Consider the following 16,897-nt stretch of genomic DNA (forward strand, 5'->3'; position numbering starts at 1 on the left):
GCCTATAAATGAAGTCAGTTTATTCGTGATTTGATTGACTGATAAATAGTCATGTGGTACATGACGGTACTTGTGTATATAGGTTGTAAAATTTAGGGCGCGTGAAGCGCGCTGTAGATAACTAGCTTATTTAAAGTGCGTGATGTCATCTGCAATATCCAGCTTCATAATATCCTGTCATCGTTTTATAAGACTGGATTTGAGAAACAATAAAAGTTTTGGCAAATGGACTATTGAAAGAAGCGTGAGAGCAAAATGAAGTTCAGTATTGTTGACGAATAACATTTTATAATGCTATTATTTTTTACACTAATCTCATATGATTGCTGAACAAAGTGAAAGTTTGTGCTCGCAAATAAGTGCAAGTCCCAATTGTGCGTCGTATTGCTTGATCTGCAAGAACTGCTTTCGCGCAGCCTACTTACAGCTGAGTGTTTGTAGCTGCGGCGAAATAAAGAAAAAATAATTTGGCTAAGCTAGCAAAGGCTTCAGTTATGTCCTCCCCCGAGAGCTCACATTGCTAATATTCTTCATGTGAGGCTTTCCTACAAATCACAACTGAACAGCTATGGATTTATATAATACAATATCGACAAGAGTGAATGTATAGATGGAACGTCATCGATCCAAATAGATCTTGTAAGGCAAAACCTCTGCTCATCGTCATTCAAGTGCTGCCGATAGAAAGCTCAAATTATTAAGCCTTTACGTTTGAAAAAAGTTTATTTTGACATTCCCATCCGTTGAAAACTTGAAATTGTACAATTTAGTTTATCGCAACAGTAAAATGGATAGAAAATTTTGAAGGAATACGATGATGAGGCTTAAATTAGTAAGATCTCAAAAGCTATTTAGGTATATAGAGAGATCCGCAGTTGATATTTTTACACCCTCCATTTTCACTTATTACTCTAAAGCCAATATTGTAAGTATTTTCAATTGCAAATTGAAAAATGCCTCATCAAATTTTTCGTTTGCACACGCTCGCATACACTTATTCGATCATTTAACACAATATTTAACATGTTAAAAAAATTATTTTCGCAGTGTTAGCGGATATTTTGAAAATCAATTAAATAAACGAAAATTGTCATTCATTATTTATTTTGTGCATAATGCAAAGATTAAAATTTTCTTTGATTAACTTCAATGTATTTATTAGGTAAAACAAACTTGCGGCACAATAAGCCAATACATAAAAATGGAATAAGTTAAGGAGTATGTTGAGAGATGCAACAATTCTACCGTGATGAAGAATTTCTTTAATAATGGTGTATATTTTAAATTCTCCCGCATGTTTTATAATTATTTTCACTGCGTTATTGTGAGTTGACAAGTTTTATACTTGAATTGATATTGAAAAGATATTTTTGATGAGTTCGCGACAACAGTCTCCTTCAAATTGGAAACTGCTTTCTTTGAAAATAAATCATTGTCGAATAACTAAGAGCTGTTCATTATTCTCGCTTTGTACTGGAAACATCGGGAAATTGTCGCCTAAGTGGTTTCAGCTGAGTTGGCTCGATCACCCTTCTATCTAATGGGATTTCCATCCAAAGCTGCGCTCCGCGGTAGCCGTCGAGCTGTTTTCTTAACAGCGCTGTCTCGCAGGAGCTCCGCCAGTCGAGGTGCAGACAATGACGAGAACTGATTCACGGCCTGCTGTCGTGCAGCAGCACTCCACCTCGCACTGATCGGTCTTCACCGCAACCGCCATCTGTACTCGTATTGCGGTGTCGAGTTCGTGGTAAGCTGTGGATTTCAATAGCTCTGTCGGAACATGGTGTGCAGCGTTGCACAGCTCGTTTCTTCCCCGGAACTAATCAAATCGGGTGCCCCACTGACTGACGGAACGTTTGATTGCTAGACTTGAAGATCGCGTCGACATTCTCAAGAGCGATTTGGGACAAGAAATTTTCACGTGGCAGTTGAGGTACTCGGCCCTAGGAAACGACAACGGTAAAATTTCAAGGAAAATTACGCACAGTGAGCTCTTATGCTGATCAACTCATTAGGAGCGATCCGATAATCAGCATCCAAAAAATTCACGTCATTTTCAAAGAGTTCAAGGGCTGTTTCAGGCTAACAATCTTAACAGAATATACAATTTATAGAATTTCAACTTTTTTGATGAGCCGAGCCATCGTTTCTCTCGACCTCATTCTGTCAAAGTCGAGTTTGTTGTTATTGTTTTATCTATCTATATACTGCTGTAGCTCGAAGTTTTAAAGGAACTGTTTCTTCGTATAGAACTTTTTGTCATTTCAATCATCTATCTCCAATATTTAATGCACGTGTTTATTTGCAATAAACATCTCCATGTAGTTCAAAATCCGAAATGTGACAGGGAGAGCAAAATTATTTTTTACTCAAATTTCCTTCGATATAATTAAATTAAAGGAAACCTGTAAATGCCGAGGAAATGTGTTTTCCAAATAAAATCGATAACACGAAGTATTGTAAAATCTAACTTGGCGTTTATAAATGGTTCGATCGATCTATTATCCAAACAGTCTTGTTTGCACGTGTTTGCTTTTACGTTAGACGTCGCATAGCAACATAATATAGACTGATACAATTTCTTATAATTACTCTACAATATGAAAAACTGAGCAGACTAGCGAAATGTTACCATAAAAATAGAAAAAAATTAAATTGAATTTAAAAAAACTAACAATTCCCTTTGCTGGTCGATAATAACATTTGACACCCACTTCAACGCTTTTCGCCTTGCTATTCCTTCTTTTTTAATAGTTTTTCCCATATTGCCTTGACCCTATTAAAAAAAAAATTGACGAAAAATATCGTATTAATCGTTACTAAAAGAATAAAATCAATCATTTATTGTAGCTTCGATAACATGTGATCGAACGAAATCCTACATTATTTCTTTTTTAGTAACAATCAAAAGTACCGAGTTTTTTTTTGAAGTATTTACAGCTTTTTTCAAAGTAGTCCGATTGAAAAATCGATTTAAAAGATGTATTAGCCTAAGGCTCGTGTCGAAGAAGCACTGATTGACCAGCGAAAAGAATGTGGCATGTTTTTAAGTGGATAGTTAAAAGATGGATTGAAACTCGTAAAACAGAAATGTCAACAGACGCTGTCGCAGTCTTCGCAGTCTCGTTCGTTCTACCAATGAAACTTGACGCACAGTCTAATAATTTTCTAAGTCTGACGAATAAAAGGGTCTGTTTAGGAGAGGAGACGGGCATGGACAGCGGTGAACGTCTTTTCAGGAGGAAAACTACCTCGCGGTCAACGCAGTCAAAGATAAGGACGAAAGCACGATCGAGCGGGAAGAGCGTGGCGCGCTTGCAGCGCACAAAAGGCGAATTTTGGCGGTCAGATCCGTGCGCGTACAGCACGAGGCAGAGCTTGCGACGGGAAGGGGGAAGGGCAGGCGGCAAGTTGTTAGCTGGTGGAAAGGCGCGTGCGCGTTTATCGATCTGTAGGCAGCAAGCCAACAACGCGAGAGTACGAAAGCGACAACATAGGTAGCGAGATGCGCCCTTTGGCCGTCAGTGCGAGCGAGACGCCAAGAAAATAGCAACAGACGGTCGCGCGCAGCGGAGTACCGGCGATATGGCCACGTCCCGCTGAACGCGCTGGGAAACATGCACCGTCGGAGAGGGCGGAAGGGGCCGTCGGCGGACTGGCGGCAAAGGTGAGATTGCGGAGGCGCTGGCACGCGCCCTCGGCTGCTCCTCGGCATCCCCTCGGCATCCCCCTCGGCATCCCCCTCGGTGGCGGCGGTGGCACGGTGTGGCGCTCTCGCAGCGCGGCGGCGCCGGCGGGCAACGCCGCCGCGGCTCAAACTCGCGCACGGAGCACAGTCGAGCAGCGAGCCTCGCTGGGGCCGGCCGGTCGCCTCTCCGCAGCCTCTCAGCCAAGCTCGCGTGCCAGCTCGTTGCTTCCTGCCTACTATGGCATTGGGACAGTTGTCCCGTCCGTCGAGCAGAGACTTTTGAAGAGGAAGCAGGCGACCGCCGGCAAACCATGATCTCTAAATCGACGGAGGGCAACAACGGCTACCTGCGCTCGCCGATTATTAGCGAACAGGGCGAGCTGGCTACGAGCGACAGTGCCGATGTCATGCCAGCTTCGCTACAGGTACCGTTTGAATTTCACACTCTCAAATTTTATCGATCGCTCTCCGTCGTTCATATTCCAATCAATTTTCAAAAATGAAAATCCGCAAGCAACAATAAAATCTCCGAATAATTTTCCAATGGTCTCGCGAAAAATTGGTTTAATATACAATGAGGGACAATGCTTCGACGTGATAAAACTTGAAAGCGCGGCAGTCGTAAAGAAATCACAAAGGACTTTCCATAAAAACCAAGTTTTACGGAGATTCAAACTGTTGAAGAATCGCCAAGACTTGCAATTCGAACGCTTCAGCAGCCATTTACTCACTCGGGACAAAAGCTCGCTGCCATACGTCACATTTGCATTTTAAGAAGAACAAAAATTACCGTTGTTTTTCTTTTTCTTTTTCTTTTTACGCGGCTTTTTACGCGTTTATCTCGCATAAGAAAAATAATGGCGATCATCTTGGCAATTTACTTTTACTATATAGACTCGAATGAAAAGAAGAAGAGAAAGATATGTTTGAAAAATGTGTTGTCAGGTGAATTACGGTAGGAGTGGCTCGACGACGACGGACATCGTGAGATCGAACGGCAGACGGCCGATGGGTAGCTTCGCGAGAGCAGCCTCTATAACTTCACAACGTCGCAGGGGACCTACAAGCAAGCAGCAACTTATCAGCATCCTCGTTATTGCACTCTTGGCTCTGTGTATCTTTGGTTTTCTCTTCAGTATAAATACGTCGAGAGAGTGCGCTCAAGAGTCGCGTGAGTGCATTTTTAGTTCCTTTCTTTCCTCTCATCTCCGATATTCTTATTTCACTTGAGCGATAGCTTGAAAAACGAACCCACTTCGATGGTTCGATGGTTCGATTGTTCAGTTTTATCGCCTGCTTCTTTCAATCTAGCTGAAAGGCTGATTGACTTTCTTCTCTTCGATGCTATAATAGCTATGAGCGCGCGTAACTTAATCCGCCCGATCCGCTGGATCAACGATGGCTCGTAATTACTTTTCAATGATCGTAACGCTGTCGCTCATCGACGATCGATCTGACGAAAAAACAATTGAACGTTCTTCGAGCGACTTCCTTCGAATTTCATAGTTTTAGAATACAGAATGTACAAGCGTGTGCCGATATTCATTTCATTGAAGTCGATTCACAGCTCAAAATAAAGTGTTCGGAAGAGCACGTACCTCAATTCTATCGATAGGTTTTTCCAATTCTATCGGAGAATCCCTTCTTGTTCAAAGCGCGCTACAGCGGACAAGGCATATTTTCAGTTCTGAAACGTTGTACGATCTATTAATAATTTTCCTTGGTTCGTTTCATTGTATTTTTTTAATACAACGACAAGTTTTACGTCCGCTGCTTATCTTCATTTACCAGTTTTTTCGCTCAACATTTTCCAAGCACGCGGTGAGTTCCACACTCCATCAAGAGTGTCTTGTCTTCCTTTTCGCGTTCAACTGCAAAAATTACTTGGCTTTCAAGATCCAAGCTTATTTTTGAAATAAAAGCTCTTTTGTAAGTATCGTTTTGATCGTTCGCCATCCGTCGCAGTTATGCGTAACGCGCAAGCAAGTATAAAATCAATCAATTCTGCAATACCGGAGCACCGACGGGTTCACTGCGAAAATTAGATTTTTCCTCGTGTGCAAAGCATCAAAACATTTAGCGCGCTACTCGGTGGAAATTCAAAGCTGCGCGCTGAATTTCATCCCCTATAGCACACGAAAATAACCCCGAGCGTGATGTACGCGTGTTTAAAATAGCCATTTGCCAGCGGGAAAGATTGCAAATTGTCCGGTGTGCACCGAATTGAAACTTTAATCTGGCAATCTCCCGAGAGGGGGGAGGCAACGAGTCATTCTCGCGACGGTCTTATTCAAGGGAACGAAAAATATAATCTCGTCTGCAAGCCCGCGACGCGTAATTTCTTTTAAAAATTGACGGAACGAACGTGCCGCGCGTACACCGCGAGAGCAGTCGCCACATTATAGCGAAGTTATGGCCCCGCGCACACTGCTACCAATGATATTGGGAGGCTGCACTAACCAAGTTTGCGGGGTCACGTCCTGTGCACGTGTGCATACCAAAATCGGCATTGTCACAGACGCGAACTGCGCGTAGCCTGGATGCTACTCCATCAAGCCTTTCTGGGTGGAAAAATCGAAATTTCCTTTGATGCCGTCTCAGACAATGGAGCACGTTGTTCCCGCCTTGCTCAAATTTCGCCAGTGTATCTGCCACTAAGTTTAGTCAGGAATTGAATTGTTGAATAGTCCGTAGAGCCACGCTACGTTAGCGTGTTAATTTATTCAATTGCTCGTACTTTCACAGTTCTACAGTTATAATAACATTAGAATTCCATTCTAAATTCACTCAAATTTCCTGTTCATCAATTTGCAATGCATCCAGTTTCGAGATACCTCGTATACGATATACGAAGCTCGGCTCGTTTTCAATAAATACTTTATTCTGTGTGGATGTTTCGCGTCGTTGTTTTAATTTGACGTTTTTTAAATGTCAATATTAGGTGTGCTCTTGTGCGTCTTTGGCCAATTCAACCGCTCTTGGTAGCTCTCTACGGCTGCCTTAAGGCAATTATGTAAATCACAATTTGTCTAACTTCATGCATAATGCTTTGACGCAAATATTGCTACATACGTTTCTAATTTTCTAACCAAGTTTTATGTCCAACTGAATTATTTCGAATAAATTAGCATGAGTACATTTGGAGCGCAGTTGCAAAGATTCAATTAATTCTATGGATTCAAACGGTACTAGCATACCAATTCTGAATCGCCAGGCGTATTCAGAAGATCGGAAAATTGGTTCGAAGGCAGCTTGCGAACTATGTAAAAATTAAAGTAACCTGGTTAATTACCACAGTAGTTGAATTGAATAAGCAATTTGTAATCCGCGCACTCGCGCGTGAATAAAGTAAGCGCGCGGTAAAAGAAGAGTTTCTTTGCGAGCAAAATTTTCGTTAATTACGATACGAATCTTTAATGTTTATGTTTCAAACGTGAAAACCGTTTAATTTTTTTACTTTCAAGCACTTACCAGTAGCTTCGAATAATATGGCCTGGCATTGTACTCACGAACAAATCAACTGGTTGTCCGCACTAGCAATTAATAAAATTGCAAGTTGTATAGCTAAAAACATGTTCGGGCGAGTGAATCGCGTAACGCCACAGGAATACAGGAAACAGCGTTGACCTTTCGGCATCAAAGAAAGAGAACTCGATGAAAAAGTGACGATAGTGTTTTCATTCGGAAGCGTTGGCAAAACTGGAAAATGCACGGGAGAAAGATCGTTGCTTGTGATGGGGTCGCGAAAATTCAATAACGGTGACGACTTCGTAGTCTAGTTGGTTTTTTCCGGCACACATCACACTTCCCTCGGCAGCGACAAACACGAGAGCACTCTGTCCTTCAAATGAACCGACTACCATCCGACAGCTCTCACTCGATTTCACCTTCCGATCGGCTATTTCGTTGAACGCGCAGTTTGACGATGTAACACGCATGCACCGCGAGAGATTATCTTCCTTCTCAACGGATTGTGCTGCTTGCGAGGTTCGGATCGCACTTGTTATCGGTCGATTGTCGAACGCGTTGCTCAAGTTATAACCACATTGACAAAGTTTAAACTAGCATCCGAGCACTTAGCCGTGCGCGGTATGATTGTTGGAAATGCAATTTGTTAAAAGTTAGCCACTCGATGAACAGTCTAAAGTGGACTCAGACCGACGAAATGCACGAAGTGCACTAATTAATTAACTTTTAAGCAGCTTTTACCGCAGACCCCGCCTCAAAGACTTTAAACATGTCGAACGATTCGATGGAAAAGTGATGTTATCGTAAAAACACAAAATTTCAATTATTCGAAATCGATTTCAAATGCGCTGTATTCACATTTCAATGTAATAACCGAATGACCTTGTTCATCTGTATAATTGATTATTTTGATCCTCTTTTAACGATTCAATTAGTAACTGGATGTATAATCGCAATATGAATTTGATTTGGAATCTCAAGCAAATTTTTCATTTGATACTATAATTTACTGTGTTACAGATCTGAACGTTTGTTTGACGGAAGAGTGCGTACGAACAGGTAAAAAATCCAAGTGCCATTATTTTTTATAAAGTTATTAGAGTCGCTTGAAATAAAAAAAATCGCGCGTTCGAGCCAATACGAAATAGCGCATGCGATTAACTGGAACAACTCGTTAAATGTGCACAACACAGCGGCGAGCTTACTGTCGGCGATGGACAGAACAGCGGCGCCGTGCACGGATTTTTTCCAATACGCTTGTGGCACGTGGAACAAGCTGCACGTAATACCAGAGGATCGCAGCTCAGTGTCAACGTTCGAGGTGTTGTCTGATCAGCTGCAAGTCATCCTCAAAAGACTTTTAGAGGAGCAACCTGATCATCGTGACAACAATGCCACCCTCAAGGCCAAATTGTTCTACAAGTCCTGCATGGACATCCGTGGGTACAATGGAAAGCATTAAACGAAAGTCACGAAAACGAAGCGCGATTGCATAACAGTCTCTGTTTTATTGTATTTTGTAACAAAATTGATCTGATCGTTTACTTCGTCTCGTCTTATTATCGGTGTCTTTTCAACGGCCATTTTCAGGAGGAGACTTTCTTCTACTTAACACGTGTTCACCAATGATTTCATCGGTCGCGTTAGCTCTTGTACCTTTCTTATCGCCGTATTTACGCCATAAGGTGGACGCATTAAAATGGAACTGCCTGTAATCGTCTTAGCATCGGACAACAAAAGCTTACATATGCATGAATTCTAATTGTAGATCCAACTTAACTCGCAAGACCAGTCGACTTTGAAAATGGCTTTTGATAAAAGGAATGCGTTTCTTTGATTTGATCATTTCGCGAAGAGAGAGATGCGGATCGCAGTTGCCATGCCAAATATAACCCAATTCTTTTGTAATGTAATATCATTTCGTTGGCTTTAGCATGGCACGAAATAATCTAACGGAAATAATATTGTATGATTCAATATACGAGCTTGAAAGAGATACTCGGAGTCGCATTAAATTTTCATTTACTAGGGTAGCCTTACTCTAGTTTTAAAAGTAATGCAGTTTTTTTACGTTAAATTAATTATCCTTTCATATAAGACAATTACCGCGAAAAAGTCGAGTCTTTTGCATAGACGTTTATTGCTGATTTAAAATAAAATAAGATAATGTAGGAAAAGTTACGTGAAATACCTATCAATTAAATATTCGCAATTTCCAATTGAAGCGAATTTCGATTGAAAAAGCTCGCCACATTGAAAAATCTGTCCTCGTTGGTGCAGCTAAAATCCGTGAGATTGGAGATGAGCCTTTGAGGCAGATATTACGTTCGTTCGGCGGTTGGCCAATGGTCGAGGGCGACAAGTGGCAAGAGCCCGTCTATCCATTGGAAGATCTACTTGGCCGGCTGCGTGGTGAATTCAACGAGGGCGTACTACTCGAACAATGGGTTGGACCCGACGACAAGAACTCCTCGTCGAACATTCTCCAGGTGCGCCGGCAAAGTAAGACCTTAGCCAAAGACTAGGGCTCATTTAATGCGCATTTCGTCGCATTTGACGTTGCTGTCGAACCTCTTCTTTTCATCAACGCCCAAGTTTTTGTTGCATATCTAACTTTATCACCGACACTTTCGATAACTTTTTATTTCCAAAAATTTCGCATCACTTTTCAATGGATTACAAGTTATTTTTTGCACGATTAATTAATTTCACTTCACACCTCCAAACTTTTACGAGTATCTTTTCCGGGTATTAAACGCAATTTCATGTTTCGGATGATTTAATTTGAGTTTCACATCGCAATAATGCTGCATTTCGCGATGTTAAAACAGCGTTATCAACAACGAAATGTTCTGTTTGTACCTTCTGTACTTGTACGTCTGTGAAATGAATACTAATTCCGCGGATGCTCAAATTGAAATGGCTCTTGTACTATGGATCCATATTGCCGAAAATACACTGTTTTCATTAAAATTTTCGCGAACGGTAATAATTAGGCTCATTGGCGGAGATACGACTATTTCTTTCAAATTAACCGAACAACGGAAATGCGTTGATTTACATTTTCTCATTGCATACCTATTTTTTTATTTTCATCAGTGTACAATACAGACATTACTGCATGAAAGTTGTCGTGGCAAAATGTAAATTTTAACTGTTATTAGAGAACGAAAAGTCTGAAAATGAAAAAAGATTGTCCGATAAGTGGTATAATTAAACATTGTAGCTCGACCAGATGCAGTTGGCCTTACCAAGTCGTGATTACTACCTGAAGAAAAGTAGCGAGATACAACTAGCAGCTTATCGCCATTACATGTTGGACATTGCTGTGCTTTTGGGTGCTGATCCGGAAAACGCACCGCTGGAATGTGATCGAGTTATCGATCTAGAGAAGGAACTCGCCAATGTACGGAGTATTAAAATATAACATATTTACACATCGAGTTCACAAGAGAAGCATGAATTTTCCGCGCTCGAGAAAATATACATACATATATATTAATATTTCATAATAAATAAAGTTTGCAGGCGCGCTCGAAGTTCAATTCATCCGCAGGCGATGGAGAAATCAGATTTGAAAAGCTAAAAATTTGACATTTTAATTGCAGACATTTTCCACAAACAGCGCGCCCCGTCGATTGATTGAGAATCAAAGTCAATTAAAACGAAAATGCATTGAAATTGCGTGGCTCTCTCTCTCTCTCTCTCTCTCTCTCTCTCTCTCTCTCTCTCGAGTTCGAGCGTGTATAATTACTATTCGACGTCATTTTCGCTTATGCTTGGCGACAATTTCTTTTTTTGAACAGGCTTCCTTGCCCGAAGCAGATCGACACGATACCTCATCGATTTACCGAAAATTGACGCTTCGAGAATTGGAACGCGAAGTACCGCAACTGCGATGGCGAGCTTATCTCGAGAAGTTCCTTGTTTCGCCGATCACGGATGTTGAACCCGTTGTCTCTTATGCCATGCCGTATTTCATCCGTATGGGTCATATAATTCAGAGGACGCCCAAAAGGTACGTTAATTTTGCAATGGTAGTTTCGCTGATTTGAATGGATAATAACATTTATAAGGCAAAAGGAGTCGGATTGGGGCGATTCGAGTTTTTTTAAGCGGCCGATTGCTGGCTCAAACGATTGCCCATACCCAATGAATCGTCGTTGCTTTAATCGGATGCGTGTACATCCTCGTTATCGAACATTTGCCGTAATGTGCGGCGGGCATTAATCGATACGCGCGTGAATCCGACGGAGCTAACGAGCGAAAAAAGTTATTGCCAACGTGATATTGGATAACTCGAATCACGTCGTGAGCTCGTAGTTGCGCAGTTGAAATCATTCGTTCCAACTAATTAACTCGAACGTTCTTTTGGTATATAATCGGCTTTGAGCTTTGATCTCGCGTAAATTAATCAAACAGTTTATTCGGAATACGCTGGTGTAACCAATCAAACGAACCCCGATGGCAATTGTACAAGTTTGAAACGAGGCGAAAAAGCAGCGAATGCACCTGCAAACGAAACGCCACGTGCACCATTGTATTTTTGCATGCAACAACGCACACAGGACATTGCACAACTATATCCTGTGGAGATTGGTGATGTCGGTAATGCCGCACATGATCGACGAGTACGAGTCGAAGCGCATCGAATTCAAGAAGATTCTGCTTGGCATATTGAGAGAGCGAGTGCGCTGGTCGCGATGCGTCGAGTGGACCAACAAGAAGCTGGGTATGGCCGTCGGCGCCCTCTTTATCCGCGAGAACTTCAATCAGGAGAGCAAGGTGAGCCGGTTTTTGCTGCTTTCGTTCGCGCTCGAGCTTTCCGAGGAGTCCGCGCTTGCTTGCTTGCTTGCTTGCTTGCTTGCTTGCTTGCTTGCTTGCTTTTGGCCGACGTTGGCCTGTAAATGGAGGCGCCCTCGCCTCTTACAGCTTATTAGCGCCAACGAGCGCCGACAAAGTTTTGTCCGACATTTTGCCTGTTTTCTACCACGACAGCTCGATTTATTTCTATATTTAAGGGTTCTACGATCGCAATTAAAACGTACAATACAGTCTCGTGACACTCGTTACGAACGAACTGTCTTGGCCGATGGACGTTTCTGGTTGGGCAGCGAGCGTTCGCAGGCTACACGTGAGAGCGTGTAAGTACATCCATGCTAACAAAGTCGAAGCAATTTTCGTAGCACTCGGCTGGCTGTGCGCAAGAGTCTATGGCCGTAACAACGCGTCGCACGACTGCCATGCTATATATAAATGCGTGTAGAGTGGAGAAGCCTTGGAAAGATCGAGCGCGACAAAAAATAAATAATAAAATACGAAGGAGGCTCGGCGGCCCGTACACGGTGACGCGGGTGACGCGACCACGAGGCCGATAAGTCTTACGCGGACTGCTACTTGGACCAACAGGACACTGCGGTGGAGATGATACGGACGCTGCGCGAAGCTTTCAACGAGCTGCTCGCCGAGAATCAATGGATGGACGACGAAACCAGGACCGTTGCCAAGATCAAAGCTGACTCCATGAACGAGAGAATAGGCTATCCGGAATTCCTTCAGGATCCGGTCGAACTGTCCAAAGAATACGTAACGGTATTCCACGCATCTTTTTACGATCTGACAATCACAACTATCGACTTGGCTGGTCTTTCAAGCAACGCCTGTTTTCCTTTTTTCCGTGCAGTTGAATGTCACGGAAGATCAATTTCTCAAAAACATCTTCGCCGTGCTGAAATACGACGCGTACCATAACTTGCAAAAGTGGCGGCAGCCCGTGGACAAAGACAAATGGTCGACGGAGCCTGCAGTTGTCAACGCTTTCTACAATCCTAATAAAAATGACATAGGTATATGCGCGTATACGTGACGCAAGTTTTTTCGATAGATTCCTTTTCGCGCGGCTCCTATTTTTCACGCTTTTTCGCATAATTTTTGAGCAGAACAATCCAGTGTGCGATCAAACACTCGTGTGTTTTGCAGCGCGCACCTCACGCGCGTTCTTATTAATGCTTTCAAGTGCACACGGACGTTTGGTCGAATAGCGTTGGGAAGCGATGGAATTAGTGGAGTTAAAAATCCGTCAACGATCCGTCAACGAGAACTACGTGTAATAATACGATAGGGTTAGAGCTCGAAATATCGAATTTTGCACAGTGTTTCCAGCGGGAATTCTACAGCCACTGTTCTACTCCAAGCACTTTCCGAAATCGCTCAACTACGGTGGTATCGGCGTGGTGATCGGCCACGAGATAACGCACGGCTTCGACGACAAAGGGCGCCAATTCGACAAAGACGGCAACCTGCTGCAGTGGTGGAACAACGCCACTATACGAGCTTTTCGCGAACGCGCTCAATGTATCGTCGACCAGTACTCGAGGTACAAGGTGCAAGAAGTCGATCAGTACGTCGACGGACGTATGACTCAAGGCGAGAATATCGCCGACAATGGTGGCCTGAAGCAAGCTTTTCAGGTAAGCTTTTCAGGTAAGCTCTTTAGCACGCCATCCAAGTTTCTCTGATCGATGCTAATTCAGTTCTATAATTCATGAGTTTATTGAATTTCCACTGCTCGTCGGTTGACCGATAACCGTAAAGCGATGGACAAGGTGAAACTTGAATTGCGTTTTGCTGGCCCGCTGCTGTTATTCAATTAACATTTCACTCTACGAAACATCAGCTGCTCTCCTCTTGACTGTTTCCTTATTGAAAAAACTTGATAAATACTCTAATGAAAATTGCTACGTGCAGGCTTACAGGAAGTGGGTGAGAGTGCACGGCGAGGAGCCAGTGCTCCCAGGCGTCAACTTGACGCACGACCAGTTGTTTTTCCTGAATTACGCGCAAATCTGGTGCGGCACGATGAGACCCGAGGATGCGCTCACCAAGATACGCAGCAGCGTGCACTCGCCGGGCTTTGTCAGGGTCCTTGGACCGCTATCCAACAGCGACGACTTCGCCAAGGCCTACAATTGCCCTAAAGGCTCGCCTATGAATCCCACGCGCAAGTGCAACGTCTGGTTAGTGAAGAAACTTTGAAACAGAGAGAAAAACGCAATCGAACCTTTCTTCGACGTAATAATCATCGTTTTGCAGGTAATGCAGGCTTTGCGACGTGCCAAAGAAAACGAAAGAAGCTACAAGTTTCTGAATCATCATCGTCAACAACAAGAAAATCAAATGAATTGATTTGAGCAGATTCTCGCTGAAGAGAGAATTGAAATGAATGAGCCGCGCGGGAACGCAACTACATACGACTCAAAGAGTTCGCTAAAAAACTTAGATGTTCGCTGTATTCTGTCGTTTTGTCGTTGAAACAACAAAACAATGAACCGAGTTATTATATCCCAAGTTAGTATATGGCGAGTGAATTGGTAAATCCGTATTTGTTTTGTTCGATTGTTGGGAGAAAAGGAATTGGAGGAAAGTAAATAAATAAAATTAGAGCGATGTTATGCATTTGTTGAGAGATTTACTCTAGTATTGGAACATATCATCCATACAATTAGCATGGTCCATGCCGATCTTGCTTGTTTTTATGTAAAAAAAGGTGGAAATAAAAGTACTATACAACAGACAGAAGGCTCGCTTCCCACTCTCTATATACCGCACAAAAAAATGACGAATCGCGCCTCCTTCCTTACTTCCTTCCCTTTACAATGCCTCTCCCGTCTACAATCGCAAGCTTTAGTGCGCGGCTCTCTTCTATTTCGTACATATTAGCTGTTAGCTTGCTGTTAGCGCACTCGTTCACAACTGTTTGTCTCTCTTTGACCTGCTCGCTTACACACTTTCACTCGGTCGCTTCTTACGCTTTGTACATATTGCACGTTTCAACGGGAGACAACTAATCGCTCGGTAATATACAATAATACAATCATGTTCATAATTGCTATTAATAGTAATAATAGTCAATAATAATAATTAATAATTAATCATTAATAAGCGATAACAATTATTTAATTTATAGTAACTAATCGTCGTTAGAGTCGACTAAGAGAAGGAAGAAGAAACCGAAGGGGATAATCGAACACGAAACTGATATTTTCAGCACACGCTCACACACTCTCTCGCTCTTTGTTCCTCTCGCAGCGCAGTGTTCAATATCTAATGCACTCATTTCAGAATCGTTGGCGCACGATTTCCACAATCCTTTATCGTTTCTTCTCGATCCCTTTTCTTTTTTCTTGCTTTCAAAGACGTTTTTCGTCATTCATCGTTTGTATTCATTATTTACAGACACTTGCAAAAAAGAGGGACAGGAGGGTCGTCGTCATTTTTAAATTGTCTCTCGTGTGTGCGAAGGAAATGAGAAAAAAGGTTTCATTAATTAGTTATATTAGGCTGTTTCCTGCGACACGAGAGAGCCAACGCAAATCATCCTCGTTTGTTTATTATTTGTTACCAAGAAAAACGAAACGTTAGCTATTTTTTATTGTACACTATGCGTGTCTATATGTGTTTTTCTCAATTAGCCACAAGCCCTCCTTGCTCTCTCTCTTTTACGTACACATCCTCTAATTTGCTATTTACATGGTTATTTGTTTATTTTTTGTTTGTCATCTCGCCTACTACACCACGCGACACACGCTCTTTCTGTCATGTATACAATCCATCGATTCCGTTGTCTATAGTTTGTCTTTTTTATTCCTCCGTTAATTAGCTTCATATTTATAATTATATTAATCATTATTATTATTATTATTATTATTATTATTATTATTATTATTATTATTATTATTATTATTATTATTATATTATTATTATTATGTACATACAACCTGGGGCACTGGCAAAATCGACAACGTCCACAAAGATTTCATTCAAGGTAGCGTTTTGTTTGTTTGTTTGTTTGTTTGTTTCTTTGTTTTCTTTAATATCTTTCAATAGTCAACGTTTTCTTCTCTCCCGTTCTTTTCTCATTTTTCCAAAATAAATATCTATCAACTTTAAAAATTTACAATTTGCAGGTTAATTCGTTATTATTTTCCCTCTGCCATTTTTTATCAAAATAATAATACTTCTCAAGACTTCTAGAGCATCTCAACAACTGAAAAGTTTTTGGACCTCATCGAGTTTGTTGTCGCGAGTGCTTGTATAATATATAGACTGGCAAATCTTACAACGTATATATCTTTCTCGTCTTTCTCTGTGTGAGCAGATTAAGAAGCACCAGGACTTAGTATTTTCTTGGAAACGCTCGCGTGCAAGTTCAGGAACACTTTGTATTTTCCGTAACGGAAGTATAGAGTGAAGGAGCGTCCAAGTCCTGGGTGCAACTTAGCTGTTACATAGGTAAATCGTATATGGGCGTGTGTGTTTACATGTACAACTGTGGGGGATAAAATAGTACGCGTCGCATCGGTCGATCGTCAGTCTATTTTAGCGCTTTTCCCCGTTCGGTTTTTCTGCCAACAGTTTTGAACGCTTCCCTAATTGCCTCGCTTCGTTACTTCCTGCAAAAAGCTTACGCAAAAAAGCAAACCATTACTATACTTTTGTTTTGTCCGCGGTTGGTATCGGTATGCATAATTAGCGAAGGAAACAATTAGAGAAACGACCGCGGTATAGAGCGCGCAATGCACAAAACAATGGCGTATCATTTGTAACATTGCTCATTCACAATGTCGCCGGTGTACATTCAAATAGCTCATTAGCCATTTTTCGCGAGCCTCGCTTAACAATATATAGCTTTCTCATTTTCTCTCGCTTAATGTAAGAAATCAACGCCTATCGTCTTTCTCT

The 16,897-nt window shown here is 41.9% G+C and overlaps 1 protein-coding gene across 2 annotated transcripts; it reads left to right on the plus strand.

Moving 5' to 3' along the window:
- The first annotated feature begins 3,240 nt into the window (after positions 1–3,240).
- LOC131666794 (neprilysin-1-like) lies at positions 3,241–14,388 on the plus strand. 2 transcript variants are annotated; one of them, XM_058939720.1, is made up of 13 exons: positions 3,241–4,113; positions 4,634–4,859; positions 8,177–8,215; positions 8,350–8,595; positions 9,437–9,645; positions 10,383–10,562; positions 10,963–11,174; positions 11,725–11,941; positions 12,566–12,748; positions 12,840–13,002; positions 13,310–13,626; positions 13,904–14,172; positions 14,249–14,388. In XM_058939720.1, exons 1-13 carry the CDS (start codon positions 4,000–4,002, stop codon positions 14,250–14,252), a joined length of 2,379 nt encoding a protein of 792 aa, XP_058795703.1. In that variant the 5' UTR covers positions 3,241–3,999; the 3' UTR covers positions 14,253–14,388. The 2 variants fall into 2 exon arrangements, with proteins under 2 accessions (XP_058795703.1, XP_058795705.1); XM_058939722.1 differs by lacking the exon at positions 4,634–4,859 and having other exon boundaries at positions 3,982–4,113.
- The last annotated feature ends 2,509 nt before the right edge of the window (positions 14,389–16,897 follow it).

This window comes from Phymastichus coffea, unplaced genomic scaffold (assembly GCF_024137745.1).
Source record: "Phymastichus coffea isolate CEN01 unplaced genomic scaffold, Cenicafe_Pcof_1.1 PCOF00061, whole genome shotgun sequence".
Classification (NCBI taxonomy): Eukaryota; Metazoa; Arthropoda; class Insecta; order Hymenoptera; family Eulophidae; genus Phymastichus; species Phymastichus coffea.

What these genes read in the sequence shown, in the direction of transcription:
- LOC131666794 (XM_058939720.1), top strand. Translation starts at nt 4,000, where the DNA reads ATGATCTCTAAATCGACGGAGGGCAACAACGGCTACCTGCGCTCGCCG. An exon ending in TCATGCCAGCTTCGCTACAG is followed by an intron (nt 4,114 to 4,633) that starts GTACCGTTTGAA and finishes ATGTGTTGTCAG; the next exon opens with GTGAATTACGGTAGGAGTGG. An exon ending in TAGAGAAGGAACTCGCCAAT is followed by an intron (nt 10,563 to 10,962) that starts GTACGGAGTATT and finishes TTTTTTGAACAG; the next exon opens with GCTTCCTTGCCCGAAGCAGA.